At 39.4% G+C, this 14,452-nt stretch overlaps 1 protein-coding gene across 1 annotated transcript; it reads left to right on the top strand.

Annotated features, from left to right (window-relative positions):
- Positions 1-842: 842 nt before the first annotated feature.
- LOC127352255 (fibulin-7-like) lies at positions 843-7,319 on the top strand. Its single transcript, XM_051380510.1, has 8 exons — positions 843-1,010; positions 2,981-3,140; positions 3,217-3,387; positions 3,993-4,118; positions 5,305-5,490; positions 5,580-5,717; positions 5,998-6,133; positions 6,278-7,319. Exons 1-8 carry the CDS (start codon positions 942-944, stop codon positions 6,639-6,641), a joined length of 1,350 nt encoding a protein of 449 aa, XP_051236470.1. The 5' UTR covers positions 843-941; the 3' UTR covers positions 6,642-7,319.
- The last annotated feature ends 7,133 nt before the right edge of the window (positions 7,320-14,452 follow it).

Below are 14,452 nucleotides of genomic sequence, written 5' to 3'. Positions count from 1 at the left end.
GTTGTCTCTACAGTCGGTAGTTCAGCTGCAAACTCACATCTTTACTATTTTTGGGGCTGGGTGGATGTTTTGATTTAGTGGTGTGATGTGTTTAGAAAAGAGAATAAGAAAAAGAAAAAGAAAAAGAAAAACTCTATTTGTATAGCACTTATCTAAACAAGGTAACGATGTGCTCAAAATCAGGGAATGAGCAGCTGTAAATCACTACCATTACCAGCCTGCACTAATAATATATATAAAGGGAATATAAATGTTCTATATGTCATCTTCATCCATCTTGTTGCATTCCCTGAACCCACTGTCATGGCTGTTCTAATGCCCCTAGCCCATAGTCATATAGTCAGGTTTGTAACCTGGGGAAAATCTGTGTTGTTTGTTTCAGTCCAACTAATATACAGTAATGCAAATGTGAATATATTCCTGTGGAAGGCACAGCTATGGCACAGCTTCTCTGTAGCTTCTCTCTATCATTGGCAATGAACACTATCCGTCTCTGGTTGCAAATGCAGCATTGTGATTTCAAGTTGAGATGACAGATCGTACTGAGTTCTACTAGCCCATGTTGTCTGTTATATTTCGATGAAATAATGAATTGAAATGCATATATATATATATATATATATATGTCCTTCGGAATAATTATCATCACGTTTTTCACATCTGCATAAACAAGATATAGAGAGGTAGTGCACACTTAAGTAAAGTAAAGTTAAGTAAAGGGATAATAATGTGGTCACATTTCCCTTAAAGTCTCTTTCCCTCATTGGCTCCTGAAGAGTAAACCCAACATTCCTCAGCGGTTTGCTGCAGAAGCTTTTCCACTGCCAACTGTGCTCATTCTCACACCTGGAGTCCCAGCACACACACTCAAACTTCTCACTGCCTGCAACTTTTTACACATTTGAGGACTGACCGTCGACTGTATCGGGATCAGTGGAAACATGCTTGCGTCAACTGTGATTGTCACCACCTTGTGGTGTTTCTGCTTGCTCCATCCTACTTCTGGACAGGTGAGTGAGAGCAAAGGCTAATGAGCTAATCAGTGAATTACAGCTGCACTTGGGTGCCTCAGCTTATTTCAGTGAAATAAGTTGAAAGCCTGCTTACAAAGACACTTACTTACTACCATGCATGGTTTGAAAGACAAACCTGCTCAAATCTGAGTAACCTCTTTTGTCTTACTGTAAGTACACAACAGGTCCTACTGTGAATGTCCTTGCTTTGCGTCACATATAACATTTTTATAGAGAAAACCTTGAGTCCCCTTCACTTTCCACACAAGCTTCAGGAACAAGACCCCAGAGACTTCCGTGAATGAACAAACTCAATACATCTACACTGTGCTTCACTGCAATACTGCTAGGCATTTCCAGAAAGCTGCATCAGGCTGTGAATAACTCTCTTTAGGCCTTTGCATGCATTTGTGTGTCTGGTGTCTGTGCTTGTGTTACTGAGCTATGTTCAGCATGTTTATGTGTTTATAAATGTCCTATACAAAGGGGACGGTTTATGTTTTGTGTGTATGTTATTTAAAGCTGGATTTTAAAGTTGTTAACACATGAAATAATTTGACAAATACGGTTATATTTAATAGTTCTGTACTGTAGTCTGGAGCTCTGGTGATGCTTACCTCCTACACACTGTCACCCAGTTAACATGAAGCCATGTGAAATGTTGCTTAGCATGGGCAGAAAGAAGTCTTTGACAACTGCACTATAAACACCAGCCAACCCCCCCGACCGACTGAAGTCTTTCCAAACCCAAGTTCTGTCCAAATCAGAAAGGTGTTTTCAACAAATATTGACTCTTCTTACATAACTCTGGCTGGACGAAAACACTAATTGGTTGTCTGAAAACATGCATGAGAGGACAGAAGGTGTAGAATGACGGTGAATGGATAAAAAACAGTGCAACTCCCTTTACCCTCCAGCCAATAGAAAAGGTCGTAACACAGGTGATGTTTACACTGAGGGCGTAATACCCGACTGACTGACCCCGAACCTTAAATCCACCACATCACAAAGAGCAAGTGATTACCCACAATGCAAGCTAAAGAGCTTTTGCTAATTTCATACCCTCTCCTAAAGTGACGGTTACATAACTGTATGTAATGAAGCTTTTAAACCTCCACATGGGGGTCACACCTAAAAAAACCACATCAAAAGAAAAGTAACTGGTTACTTTCAGTGAGTGTTTATGACTGAGTTACAGTATCTAGCTTTCAGAGGATGAAGTTCCTCCTCTCATACTAACAGTGGCCAAACATACTCTGATCCTACTGCATTTACTCGCTCATATAACAGCCCAGCCTCTGTGCTGCACAGGGCTTCAAGTGAACGCCTTCAGCAGACTTTCATTTGTTTATATGCAGTAGAGCTGACTTCTGTTTTAATGAAACCATTTACTTGCACAACTGATTGGCATTTGAGGTGATCACAATGTTTTTCAAAAGTATGCAAACAGAAAAACAAGCTTGTATAATTAAGGTGAGCTAATCTCGTAACTGAACTGAAATTTCAATCATAGACATAATTGTAGGAGTGCAACATAATGCTGAATGTGTGGAAAACTTTTTGTAGGTAAGAACAATTTTCTGCCTCAGACACTATTCAAAAACTCTTTTGTTTGTAAAACAATCTTTAGCATTGTTTTGAGTCTTGTGATTGAATGGAAATGTTGGAATGAATGGGTGACAAATATTTATTTTTAGCTGAGTCAGATTTGAAGTTCTTTTCTGTATTCATAAGTTCAGCAAAACAGTCTTCCTTTTGAAGAAAACAGAAAATCTGTAGCGTTCAAGATCCAAATTGTAGCATTATATACACAATGTGCAAGACACTCCTAAATGCTGAGAAGGATTCTTCTAAAAATCATAATTTTCTCTTGTTTATGTGGCTACAGTTTTATTTGCAATATTGTAGCAAAGAATAAAAATTCTACATTTGATACACTCTAATACGTCCTCTATGTTTTGTTCTAGGACTGTCCTAGTAGACAAGAAATACAAGGCTCTCTGAAGCAGGTCCAGAAGCTTCTGTCAGCCCATGAAGCCTCGTACTTGCAGAGCCTTCGAAACCTGAAGAAGAAAATAAACCTGTTGCAGAGCAACGTGGGGAAGCAGACCACAAGAGCCATCAACAGTGAGCAAAACCCTATATATTCAAATGACACTGAAATGTCTTTTGTTTTTTTCATCACCCTCATCTTTTCCAACAGGCACCTGCCCAAAACTGGATGTACCAATCAATGGGAGGAAACTTGGAAAGTCACACAGCGTGGGCCATGAGGTTCACTTCCTGTGTGACCCTGGTTATGAACTTGTGGGATCAGAGAGCAGGGTTTGTCAGGAAAGCCTGACCTGGAGTGGCCAGCAGACTACCTGTCGAGGTGAGAGATCTCTGATCTTCTGCTACCTGGCCTCACTGTGGTGGTCCCTTTCTCAACTGCCTCCTCCTCATCCTCTTCCCACCAGTGTCTCTCCTGTTCTTCACCCTGACCGACCACTGATGTTGTTATCTAACCCACTGATCACTTTTACAACCCTGTCATCGTCCTCTTTGTAACCTTCCCCTCTTCTGCTCTCTATTGCCATTCCTCTTTTTGTGCATTATGCATGTCACAGACGTTTTACATTTCATATGTGACCCGTGATCATATTTCCCTCTTTATATATTTTGGTCGTTGTCCAGAGAGCTTATTGAATGCTGTGACATGTGATATTCTAATCTCTATGTCCTCTGACAGCTCGCTGACTTTAAGATAACAGCCCAAAGGCTGTTTGATCAAGACAGGGCTTCCCCTACATTTTGGCTGCACCCAACATTAACTCATCTGCTCCATTTTGTCCTTATTCCCTCTTGGACATACATATGCCATGATGTCACGTTCTTTTATCTTTAACCATCAATGATATTTGGTTGCACAAGTCATATCTCTAAAAGGTTCAAATGCAGCAATGGAGTTATAACCTTCCTTTCTGTCTCTTCCCTCAGACATCAATGAGTGTGCGTCCTCTCCATGCCTGAATGGTGGGACATGTGTGGATGAAGTGAACCAGTTCTCTTGTATCTGTGCCAAAGGCTGGTCTGGAGCCACCTGTCAGAGCCCTGTGCCAACATGTAGGTATACTACTCTACATACTCAGACCACCACACACATAGTTTATCTTACTGTTGTTCACATTCAGATACATAGGGTTTGGGTGTTAAGTTCCACCAAATGTTTTGGTACCTTGATATTAGGACTAAACAAATAAGTATTTAAGACAATACTTTACTGCAGCTACTACTGCTTTTGTAGAGGCCAGTATTCAAATCCTCACAGTCTGCTAAAGGAGATTACATTGGCCAGTGGTTTGGCTTGCCAATACAAGCCAGTGCTACATACCACAAAGTGGGTTTTATTGAAATCCAGGCTGAAGTCCAAGATGATGCTGGTTGAGTGACAGCTACTGCCTGATGCAAATGGTGGAGCTCAGTGTGTTTTGTTTTTCTCTGTGTATTTAATATTTCCAACTTAAGATAGTTTGTTACTTAAGGTCACCTTGCCTTCCTGTGTGGGCCATTGCAGATACTATAGCCCAGCCAATACTTTAACACTGAGCAAGTTCTAATAATGTCCGATAATAATACAGGAACTGAAAGTTTTATACATAAACACGTAATTTTTTAAAAAACGTTTCGATATGGATCTCTTAAATTAGTTTAGTAAAAGATTGGAAAATGTTATGTAAGGAGCAGGACATTTTATAATCAAAAAATAAACTAATGGAAACACATCAGCAAAGAGCTTATATCGTTGCAGCTAATTTATTAGTCTAGTTTAAGTAGAGATTCTTTATTAAGAAATACATAACACGTTTTCTGTGTAAATAAATTGCAGCTGAGTGCCAACATTTACACATGGTGATTTTGACTTCCAGAGTCCAATATTATTGTCTTGAACACTGAAAAAAGATTCATAACTTTGGAGGCTTTTTCACGGTATAACGCTTTAACAGTATCTGATAATTGGATTAAAGCTCACAATATTTCATTGGACTTTCTGTTGAACGTTTTGGCCCTAAAACAGGAATATATGAGATCTTTTTGCTGATAAAAACCCAGTTACTCTCCTCTTTAATTCCATTTTACACTGGTAGTTGTGACTAGCTCTGTCTCACATCAACAATGTCTGTCACAGATTGTCTATTAATCAATGAATGAACGATGCTGAGGCCGTACAGAGATTGAAAATATTACATCTGGGAATGAAAACACACTCTACAACTGCTTACTTTTCCTCCTTCCTGTCTTCCACATTTAGTCTTTGTCACCATTACAAACACCTCTGCCGCCACCTCCCCAGCCACCGCTGCTGCTTCCACCTTGCCAGCTGCCACCACTGGGCCTTTTGTTCGTCCATCCCGTTGCACTATAGTGCAGGGGACCACTCACTGCACCTGTGAGCCAGGATACACCATCTCTGGCAGGGACAGCAACACTTGCACTGGTATGACTAATGTTTGCCCTGTAACTAAAACAGATACACACCTTCATGTTTCTATGTAGGATGTTAACTGTGTGTGTTGGTCATTTCAGATATAGATGAATGTGAGCTGTTTCATAATGGCCAGGCTGGGAGACTGTGTTTACATGCTTGTGTAAACACCCCTGGTGGCTACCGCTGTTCCTGCCCCGTCGGATATAATGTGACCCGTGATGGACGAAGCTGCAAAGGTGTTTTTCTTTCACTTTGCATTTTAATTTCAGTATTCAAGTATTCTGCAAGATTTCTGTAATACCAAATGTTGCTTAAAAAAACTACAAACACATCCACTCCACAGTATAACCTTAACAACTTCTGCTCAGACCATCAGTACACCAAACACCAGTTCTTAACATTAAATTATATTCTTCTGGGAGCTCATACATTTAAGAAACAACACATATGAATGACACACAAATTATATCCCTTTACTTTTAAGTTTGAATAATGTCTGTTGATGTTTCTTCACAGACATTGATGAGTGTGCTACTAGACAAAACAACTGCACAAAGGACCAGATGTGCATTAATACCTACGGTGGTTTCCAGTGTGTCCGTGTGGACTGCCCCAAAATCCCTAACGCTACATATGTCAAGACGTCGCCAATGTGAGCATTATCCTCTCTTGTTTTACACTGTACAAGTGATTTTTCATTTGAAATGTGTAGTTTGTTTCCATAGATTGAACTATTTCTCCCACTTGGATTAACTCTTTCAGCTACATCTTCCTCAGTTTTCACTTCCTTTTCCAGGCGTTGTGAACGTAACCCCTGTCCTGTGGACAACAAGGCTTGTTCCCAGACCCCAAACTCTTTTTCCTACCATTACCTGGCTGTCGTGTCCAACCTGTCAGCTCCACGCGTCATGTTCAGGGTCTCAGCATTGCGTCCAATGGGTGACACACTTCGCTTCTCTCTGCTGGGGGGAAGGCAAGCTCGGCGCCACTTCACAGTCCAGCGTTCAGATCGTGTGACAGGTCAGCTGATGCTGGTGAGCCCAGTGCAGGGCCCTGCCACACTGGAGGCAGAAGTGGAGATGAGCGAGCTGGAGAGACGAGTCCAGCTAGGGAGGTACATCACTAAAGTCACCATGTTTGTTTCCCAGTATGAGTTCTAGAAAGAGAGGGTTGAAAGTGGAAACACACTTAGAGTCAAAGGCCAAACAAAAGTCTAAGCTAAAGACTATATTTGGTCATGGATGTGTGATAATCTAATGTACTGTGGAGACCATCTTTAAAGTTGCCTGTGCTGTTGCTAAAGGAGTTACCGCAGCTCAAAAATGTAGTAAAGTAAGCTTGAGCCAGCATATTGAGTCTCAAGTGATGGATGAATTAACATCTGTTTTGCACAGCTGTGTGCAATAAATGTTTTAGAATATGGGTTCTTCAGGGCATTGGTAATACGCTATAGAAATGCAAACTGAGTGATGTATATTTGGATTGACTTAACCATAAGAACAAGTGTTTTGTATGGATTAACTAAAACATATTTATTGCACAAAGAGAGAAAAGAGTGTAGGAGATATAAAAGGTGAATGAAATGATGTAGCAAACAGTAAAACAGCATTCAACTAGCATTCAATATGTAGACAGTCCAGCCTGAAATAAAGTGCTGTATTTGTAAATGACGGTCCTGCCATGTTGACATTTATGTTATGTATACTGGACATGTAATCAAAATGTGTGAAGATTTTTTAATTCTCTTTACTATCATGTTTTAGTTATGTTTGGCTTTCACCACAACTGTAATATCCTTGCCTTCAATACAATCATTAAAACACCATGTAAACCTAGAATTGTTTGGACTTTTATTTGCAAATGAATAAAATGTTTGGTACAATTTGAATGTTTTCTATTTACTGCACTATCTACCTTGCAAAATATGCCATTAGAGCATTCTGATATATATATATATATATATGAGCAGTGATATATGTGAGCAGAGGTTGTTAGGGAAACACTTCAGTTCTTGCAGTACAGAGCAGTGCTGTTCAGCAGAAAGACAGCCAAATACAGTCTGCTCAAAGAGCCACTGTGTTCTTACAGTGCATGAATAGCTTTTAATTTGCAAAACAAGCACACACAGAAAAATACACGTCTCACATGCACCCTGCAAGTAATGTATGTGTGATTATTTCCCTTTCATTACGAGGTGTATATTTGGAAAAACTTGTGGCATTTTAGAGAAAAGCGATGAAATGTGTCACCTCTGTGCTGCACCAGCCATATATATCGACTGACTGGCGATACACAACTTTCTTAAAACATACACACACACACACAAAAGTACATCTGTGGAGAGTGAGGCAAAGAAAGTGTAGGTTCACTGGAGACAAACAGGATGTCTTTAGTTGCAGAGGGGGCTCCGCGCTGTGGCCGAGACTCACCGATGACACCACTGAGGGGGCGAGGGGAGCTTTAGCCACAGGATCCTGAAACGAGATTGCACGCTGAGTGAAGAAAAAAGATGCATAGAGATAGCGAGGCAGACAGGGAGTGATGGCTGAATAGAGAAGGCTGAATAGAGGACGATTCACACCAGCCAGTCAGTCACTAGCCGAGGGGTGCAGGCTGAATTAAAAACTGCTGTCTTTATTACCACCACAGAATAGACCTCTCACTGTTCTTCAGTCCGTTGCTGCCGTAATGGAAGAATAAGCAAAGGGAAAGGTGAATGGGAGGCTGTCCTTGTGTTTGCCCCCCTTGGAGAGGTGATGATTCAGTAAAGTTCAATCAGAGTGCTTTTCTACTACTGTCCCCGCATAGCTCCCATTCCAAATGCCAAATAAAACCCTGCTCTACTCATCTACAGCTTATGCTTTCTGTGTCTTACGTGTGCATTGCTCATTTGCGAGGTCACGCCTGGTGTACAACAACCGCTTGTGCAAATATATCCGAACGGTGCTCTGAGAAGGTCTGTCTGTGAGAGCAACTGGTCTGAAATCTGCTGTTTTGTCCATGTCCCTCACTGTCTTCGCGTTTCCTTTCCACCCCTGCTATATAATGTTACATCCACCTTCCCATCCTTCTAACCCCATTCCTCCATCTCTGCCACCCTTTCTCTACAGCTCTCTCCAATGAGGCTGAGTCACACCATACAGATAAAAAAGAAACTCTTAATGAGTGCTGGCAGTGTGTTTGGGGCTGAAATCAATATCCTGATCTCAGTCTTGTTGTGAGGTATGGTCATAAGAAACCAGCACTCTCTCTTTGACAGCTGGCTGGGTTATCACTGGTACTTACTTTTTGAAAGGGAATACCTCGGTCTCGTCTGAAGTTTAATGGAACAAAGGGGAGTGTGACTGGGTCTGCTGAGGCTCCAGAGAGTGCAGACAGGACTTCACAGTCAGTTTGGCTCAGGGTCATTTGATGTGGGCATGCAGGTAAGGGGAGGAGTGTGTAACAGCCATGCCAGTAGTACCACAGTAGTTGTGGTCGGGCCTGTGCTGCAGGTCAGTACAGCACAGAGCAGGCAGGATATGAGGGTACCTCATTTTCTAATCCTAAATTAAACATCCTCCGATCTGCTCTTGCACCATTAAGACACTGATGCTTTTGGTTTTTTCTCAGTTCACACTCGCTTACTGTCCAATCAAAAAACAATAAGTATACTCACTGCTGTGTTTATGTATTTAAGTCATCACAAAAAGGAAACCTGTGTATGTGCATGTGTTTTCAAAACATGATGTTACACTGCCCCCTGCTGCTTCCAGAGGAGACATGTAGCGCATTCATAGACTGGTAACAGTGAAGCCAAAACCCAAACTGATTTGTTGGTTTCATTACTTTGTAGTGTCTCAGTTTGTAACATGCACAGTGGAAAAAGACCAAAGTACATTTGAAATGTATGGCAAGACTAAGACTTTAAGCACTTGGGGTCAGATTTCAAACACTGATTGATATATATATATATATATATATATATATATATATATATATATATATATATATATTTGTCTGACACAAGTTTGACAAAAACAAATGGTGCTGGATATACTGAGTATATGAAAGGTACAATGTGATCACATTAATCTAAAAACGTTTAAAAAAGGACAAACACTCTTTCAGTTCAGAGTACAGGTTTGTTTTGAAACTATGATGCTTGTATTATAAGTTCTGTGCTCAACACACACAATCTAATGTGCTTAAAATGAAGCACAAATTAAATTTATTGCCATGATTTTGTTAGGTGTGGTGTGACATATGACATGACATCTTCAAAGTGATGCAAAACTTTAATTCAGTCAATTGAAGCCAACTTAATAGTCAAGATCAACTAAGAATATGACAGTAGTGTAGATCTGGAAGTATGGGGGCATACCGAAGGTCCTTCCTTTTACATACAGTGAAGACTCATCAGCTTTATTCTATTTTGTGACTCAAAATGCCAAAATATAATTTTCATTGGCTAAAAGTGACCAGGTTGGGGTTTTGTGATACAGAACTACACATAGGGGCGGTGTGTGAATGTGTATGAATGTGTTAGTCTCTGTTTGATGGGCTTTACCATCGCTGAGTGAATGTGTGTGAAAGGGTGAATGTGGCATGTAGTGTAAAAGCGCTTTGAGTGGTCAGAAGACTAGAAAGGCGCTATAAAAGTACAGGTCCATTTACCATTTACCATATTTGTTGATATGTTCAAAACCTATGGCCTAAAAGTACTCCTGTGTGGGCCTGATGTTGTGGGATTAATGAATTCAGGTTTTTGCAAAAAAGAATCCTGGTATATTTAATAATTTTTAACATCATCATCAACATATTGAAATTTAAAATGAGCTGAAATAAAGAGTAATAATACTTTCTGACTGCACTATATATGCACGGGCCTTCTGTGAAAAAGGCCTATTGGAAAGGGAAATTAACACTTCAGGCGGTGAAAACCATAAAACTATAGTTCCAACAATGAAAACAAAAGTTAGAACACTTCTGTGGCAGCCTCAACATTTATTACCAGATGGTTTTTGATTTTTTCCCCCTGTTTAACAGTCACCTTTTCTTTCCATTGGTTATTATTAGGCCACTATAATAACACCGGTCACATCTGCCTCTGTTGTGTGAATAAATGAAGTTTCTGTGATTATTTTGGCTCAGAATGTAAATCATTGTGTGTGTAACAATTGTATTCCCACTGTTACACCCTCCTATTTCAAAGCATTTACTTTTGTTCTGGAAAATTGCATGGTAGAGATGCTTTGAATATCTAACAGGTCTAATAAACAGAGTCATTTCCTTGACCATGTAACTGTCAGTGGAGCTATATTTTGTGCATGTTTAGAGGAAGAGTGAGTTATGTGCATGAGTTAATGTGATAAACAAGTTGGTATTATTCTGCACTCTTTTATTAGAATGACACGTTTTGACTTGCAGCTCCATTACTTTAAACATCACTACATTGCCTGATGCCACACAGGAAACTACAGAGGAAAGTAAATCAATTTTACTGGGTGTTGGTGTGTCTGCACTGCATGTGCAGAGGGTGTTCTTATTGATCACTGTTCTCAAGTATCTTTTGTCACTGTTTATATTTATCGCTCTTCAGAGTTTTATAAACTCCTAGAAAATTGACATGAACATTAAACTATCCTCAATAATAAAATCTTTTATATTTTTAATTATTTTTATCTCATCAACATCATTGCTCTTCTATCATATTGCAATTAGTTTGTAATGCCTAAGAAATGCTGGCGCTGACTTTTTGATGAAGGGTCCCAGCATGAGTACAGTTACTTATGATGTGAGAGGAAGGTGCATCAATTGAATCTGTCTGAACATCACCACAAGTTAATTCTGATGCCTGATGTCTACAACCTGCTGGCACTGTATTGATTAAGCATATTTTTCATTAGCTTTGAGGCCTGGCTTTAATTTCTTACCTTCCACATTCACAGTCTGCAGCCTCATAGGGAAGCATGTCACTCAATCTCAGATCAAGTGTGAGCACTAAACATGCCTTTGTGTCGGAACAGGCCTGTCCACAAGGCAGATGTTGAAGGTGATGATTGCGAGGGGCAAATCAATAGTTGAGGTGTGAACTTTTGTGAAGTTCTACTGTTTCCAGCGGGGTTTGTGAGGACTGACAGAAAACAGACAAATATCACTAACAGTTTTTAATTATAAAGAACAAGCAGTCATCAATGAACATTTTATCAAAAAACATTTTATCTAATATTTGTTCTTGTATACTATATATATATGAAGTTTATTATGAATAATGACAGAAAACATATAGGCACTGATCTGTAAGGACACCTGACTTTCACTCAGCAGCAGTCAAGCTGACACCTGTTAAAATTGACAGATTTATTTTTTTGAGTGTTATATCATAGTGCCACAGTTCTACACAAACAATATAGGGGAGAGTGGGGTAATATGAGCCATTTTTCATATTTAGGATCACTACATCAAGGCAATCATAGTTTTGTCGCTAACTAATATATCTGCATATATTTCAGGATGTTGTGCATCCCTTCAAACAAACAGAATGACTGTAAACATAACTGTTTCGATAATATAGCATGTCCGAAAAAAGTGGTCTCGTGGCTCAACTTACCCCGTGTATGGGGTAAATTGAGCATAGGAGCGGGGTAAGTTGAGCTGTATCCCCCCCCCTTCCTCACCTTCTCCCTCCCTAAATAACACTCAACTCTTCACATTCATGTGTATTTTATTTATTTGTAACAGGTACAATAACTTTTTTTTATTATTATTATTGCATATTAATGCTAAACAGCGGTTTTGTGAAAAAAACATTTTAACATGAGAATGCCTTAAAGTGCGCTTAGGAAGAGAACATTAACAGCTGAGTTTTTGGAATATACACAGAATATGTTTTTGGATACACTTATTGAGTGTATTTTGGCTGTAGCCACCGGCTCAACTTACCCCTGGCCAAATGGCTCAACTTACCCCAGAGCTACCATTTTGACTTTATTAGTCCCCACAACTAAAATGGTGCACTTTTATGCTAGGTTTATGACCTCATGTTGTAGCTCATAGATACCACAATTGATGTATAAAACAAATTTAAAATTATCTATTTTGGTCTAAACACAATTCTCATGAAACTTATGATAGACTAAATTCACTTTCAAGAGTGAAAAATGATTTTTTGGAAATAAATATCTAACCACTTTACCCATGTGGTTCTTACATTCACAGACTCCATGAAATGATGCCTTCCTCCTAAATAATTGGTCACATGATCAATGTTTTTTACCATTTCCTAGCAACAAGGGGTGGCTCAACTTACCCTTTGGCTCAGCTTACCCCACTCTCCCCTACACACATACGTATATGTTCGGAATAAACTTGTCACTGAGCTGCTCTATAAAGGACACAACAACAGACTGCTCAGCTGGCAGGTGACTCTGAGAATTTGATGTGGGCATGCAGGTAAGGGGAGGAGTGTGTAACAGCCATGCCAGTAGTACCACAGTAGTTGTGGACCGGCCTGTGCCGCAGGTCAGTACAGCACAGAGCAGGCAGGATATGAGGGTACCTAATTTTCTAATCCTAAATTAAACATCCTCCGATCTGCTCTTGCACCATTAAGACACTGATGCTTTTGGTTTTTTCTCAGTTCACACTCGCTTACTGTCCAATCAAAAAACAATAAGTATACTCACTGCTGTGTTTATGTATTTAAGTCATCACAAAAAGGAAACCTGTGTATGTGCATGTGTTTTCAAAACATGATGTTACACTGCCCCCTGCTGCTTCCAGAGGAGACATGTAGCGCATTCATAGACTGGTAACAGTGAAGCCAAAACCCAAACTGATTTGTTGGTTTCATTACTTTGTAGTGTCTCAGTTTGTAACATGCACAGTGGAAAAAGACCAAAGTACATTTGAAATGTATGGCAAGACTAAGACTTTAAGCACTTGGGGTCAGATTTCAAACACTGATTGATATATATATATATATATATATATATATATATATTTGTCTGACACAAGTTTGACAAAAACAAATGGTGCTGGATATACTGAGTATATGAAAGGTACAATGTGATCACATTAATCTAAAAACGTTTAAAAAAGGACAAACACTCTTTCAGTTCAGAGTACAGGTTTGTTTTGAAACTATGATGCTTGTATTATAAGTTCTGTGCTCAACACACACAATCTAATGTGCTTAAAATGAAGCACAAATTAAATTTATTGCCATGATTTTGTTAGGTGTGGTGTGACATATGACATGACATCTTCAAAGTGATGCAAAACTTTAATTCAGTCAATTGAAGCCAACTTAATAGTCAAGATCAACTAAGAATATGACAGTAGTGTAGATCTGGAAGTATGGGGGCATACCGAAGGTCCTTCCTTTTACATACAGTGAAGACTCATCAGCTTTATTCTATTTTGTGACTCAAAATGCCAAAATATAATTTTCATTGGCTAAAAGTGACCAGGTTGGGGTTTTGTGATACAGAACTACACATAGGGGCGGTGTGTGAATGTGTATGAATGTGTTAGTCTCTGTTTGATGGGCTTTACCATCGCTGAGTGAATGTGTGTGAAAGGGTGAATGTGGCATGTAGTGTAAAAGCGCTTTGAGTGGTCAGAAGACTAGAAAGGCGCTATAAAAGTACAGGTCCATTTACCATTTACCATATTTGTTGATATGTTCAAAACCTATGGCCTAAAAGTACTCCTGTGTGGGCCTGATGTTGTGGGATTAATGAATTCAGGTTTTTACAAAAAAGAATCCTGGTATATTTAATAATTTTTAACATCATCATCAACATATTGAAATTTAAAATGAGCTGAAATAAAGAGTAATAATACTTTCTGACTGCACTATATATGCACGGGCCTTCTGTGAAAAAGGCCTATTGGAAAGGGAAATTAACACTTCAGGCGGTGAAAACCATAAAACTATAGTTCCAACAATGAAAACAAAAGTTAGAACACTTCTGTGGCAGCCTCA

This window comes from Dicentrarchus labrax, unplaced genomic scaffold (assembly GCF_905237075.1).
Source record: "Dicentrarchus labrax unplaced genomic scaffold, dlabrax2021, whole genome shotgun sequence".
NCBI classification, from domain to species: Eukaryota; Metazoa; Chordata; class Actinopteri; family Moronidae; genus Dicentrarchus; species Dicentrarchus labrax.
This window is presented reverse-complemented; position numbering and strand designations above follow the sequence as displayed.

Coding starts and splice junctions, on each gene's coding strand:
- LOC127352255 (XM_051380510.1), top strand. CDS start 942: ATGCTTGCGTCAACTGTGATTGTCACCACCTTGTGGTGTTTCTGCTTG. Junction 3,388..3,992: donor CCAGCAGACTACCTGTCGAG/GTGAGAGATCTC, acceptor CTCTTCCCTCAG/ACATCAATGAGTGTGCGTCC. Junction 4,119..5,304: donor TCAGAGCCCTGTGCCAACAT/GTAGGTATACTA, acceptor TTCCACATTTAG/TCTTTGTCACCATTACAAAC.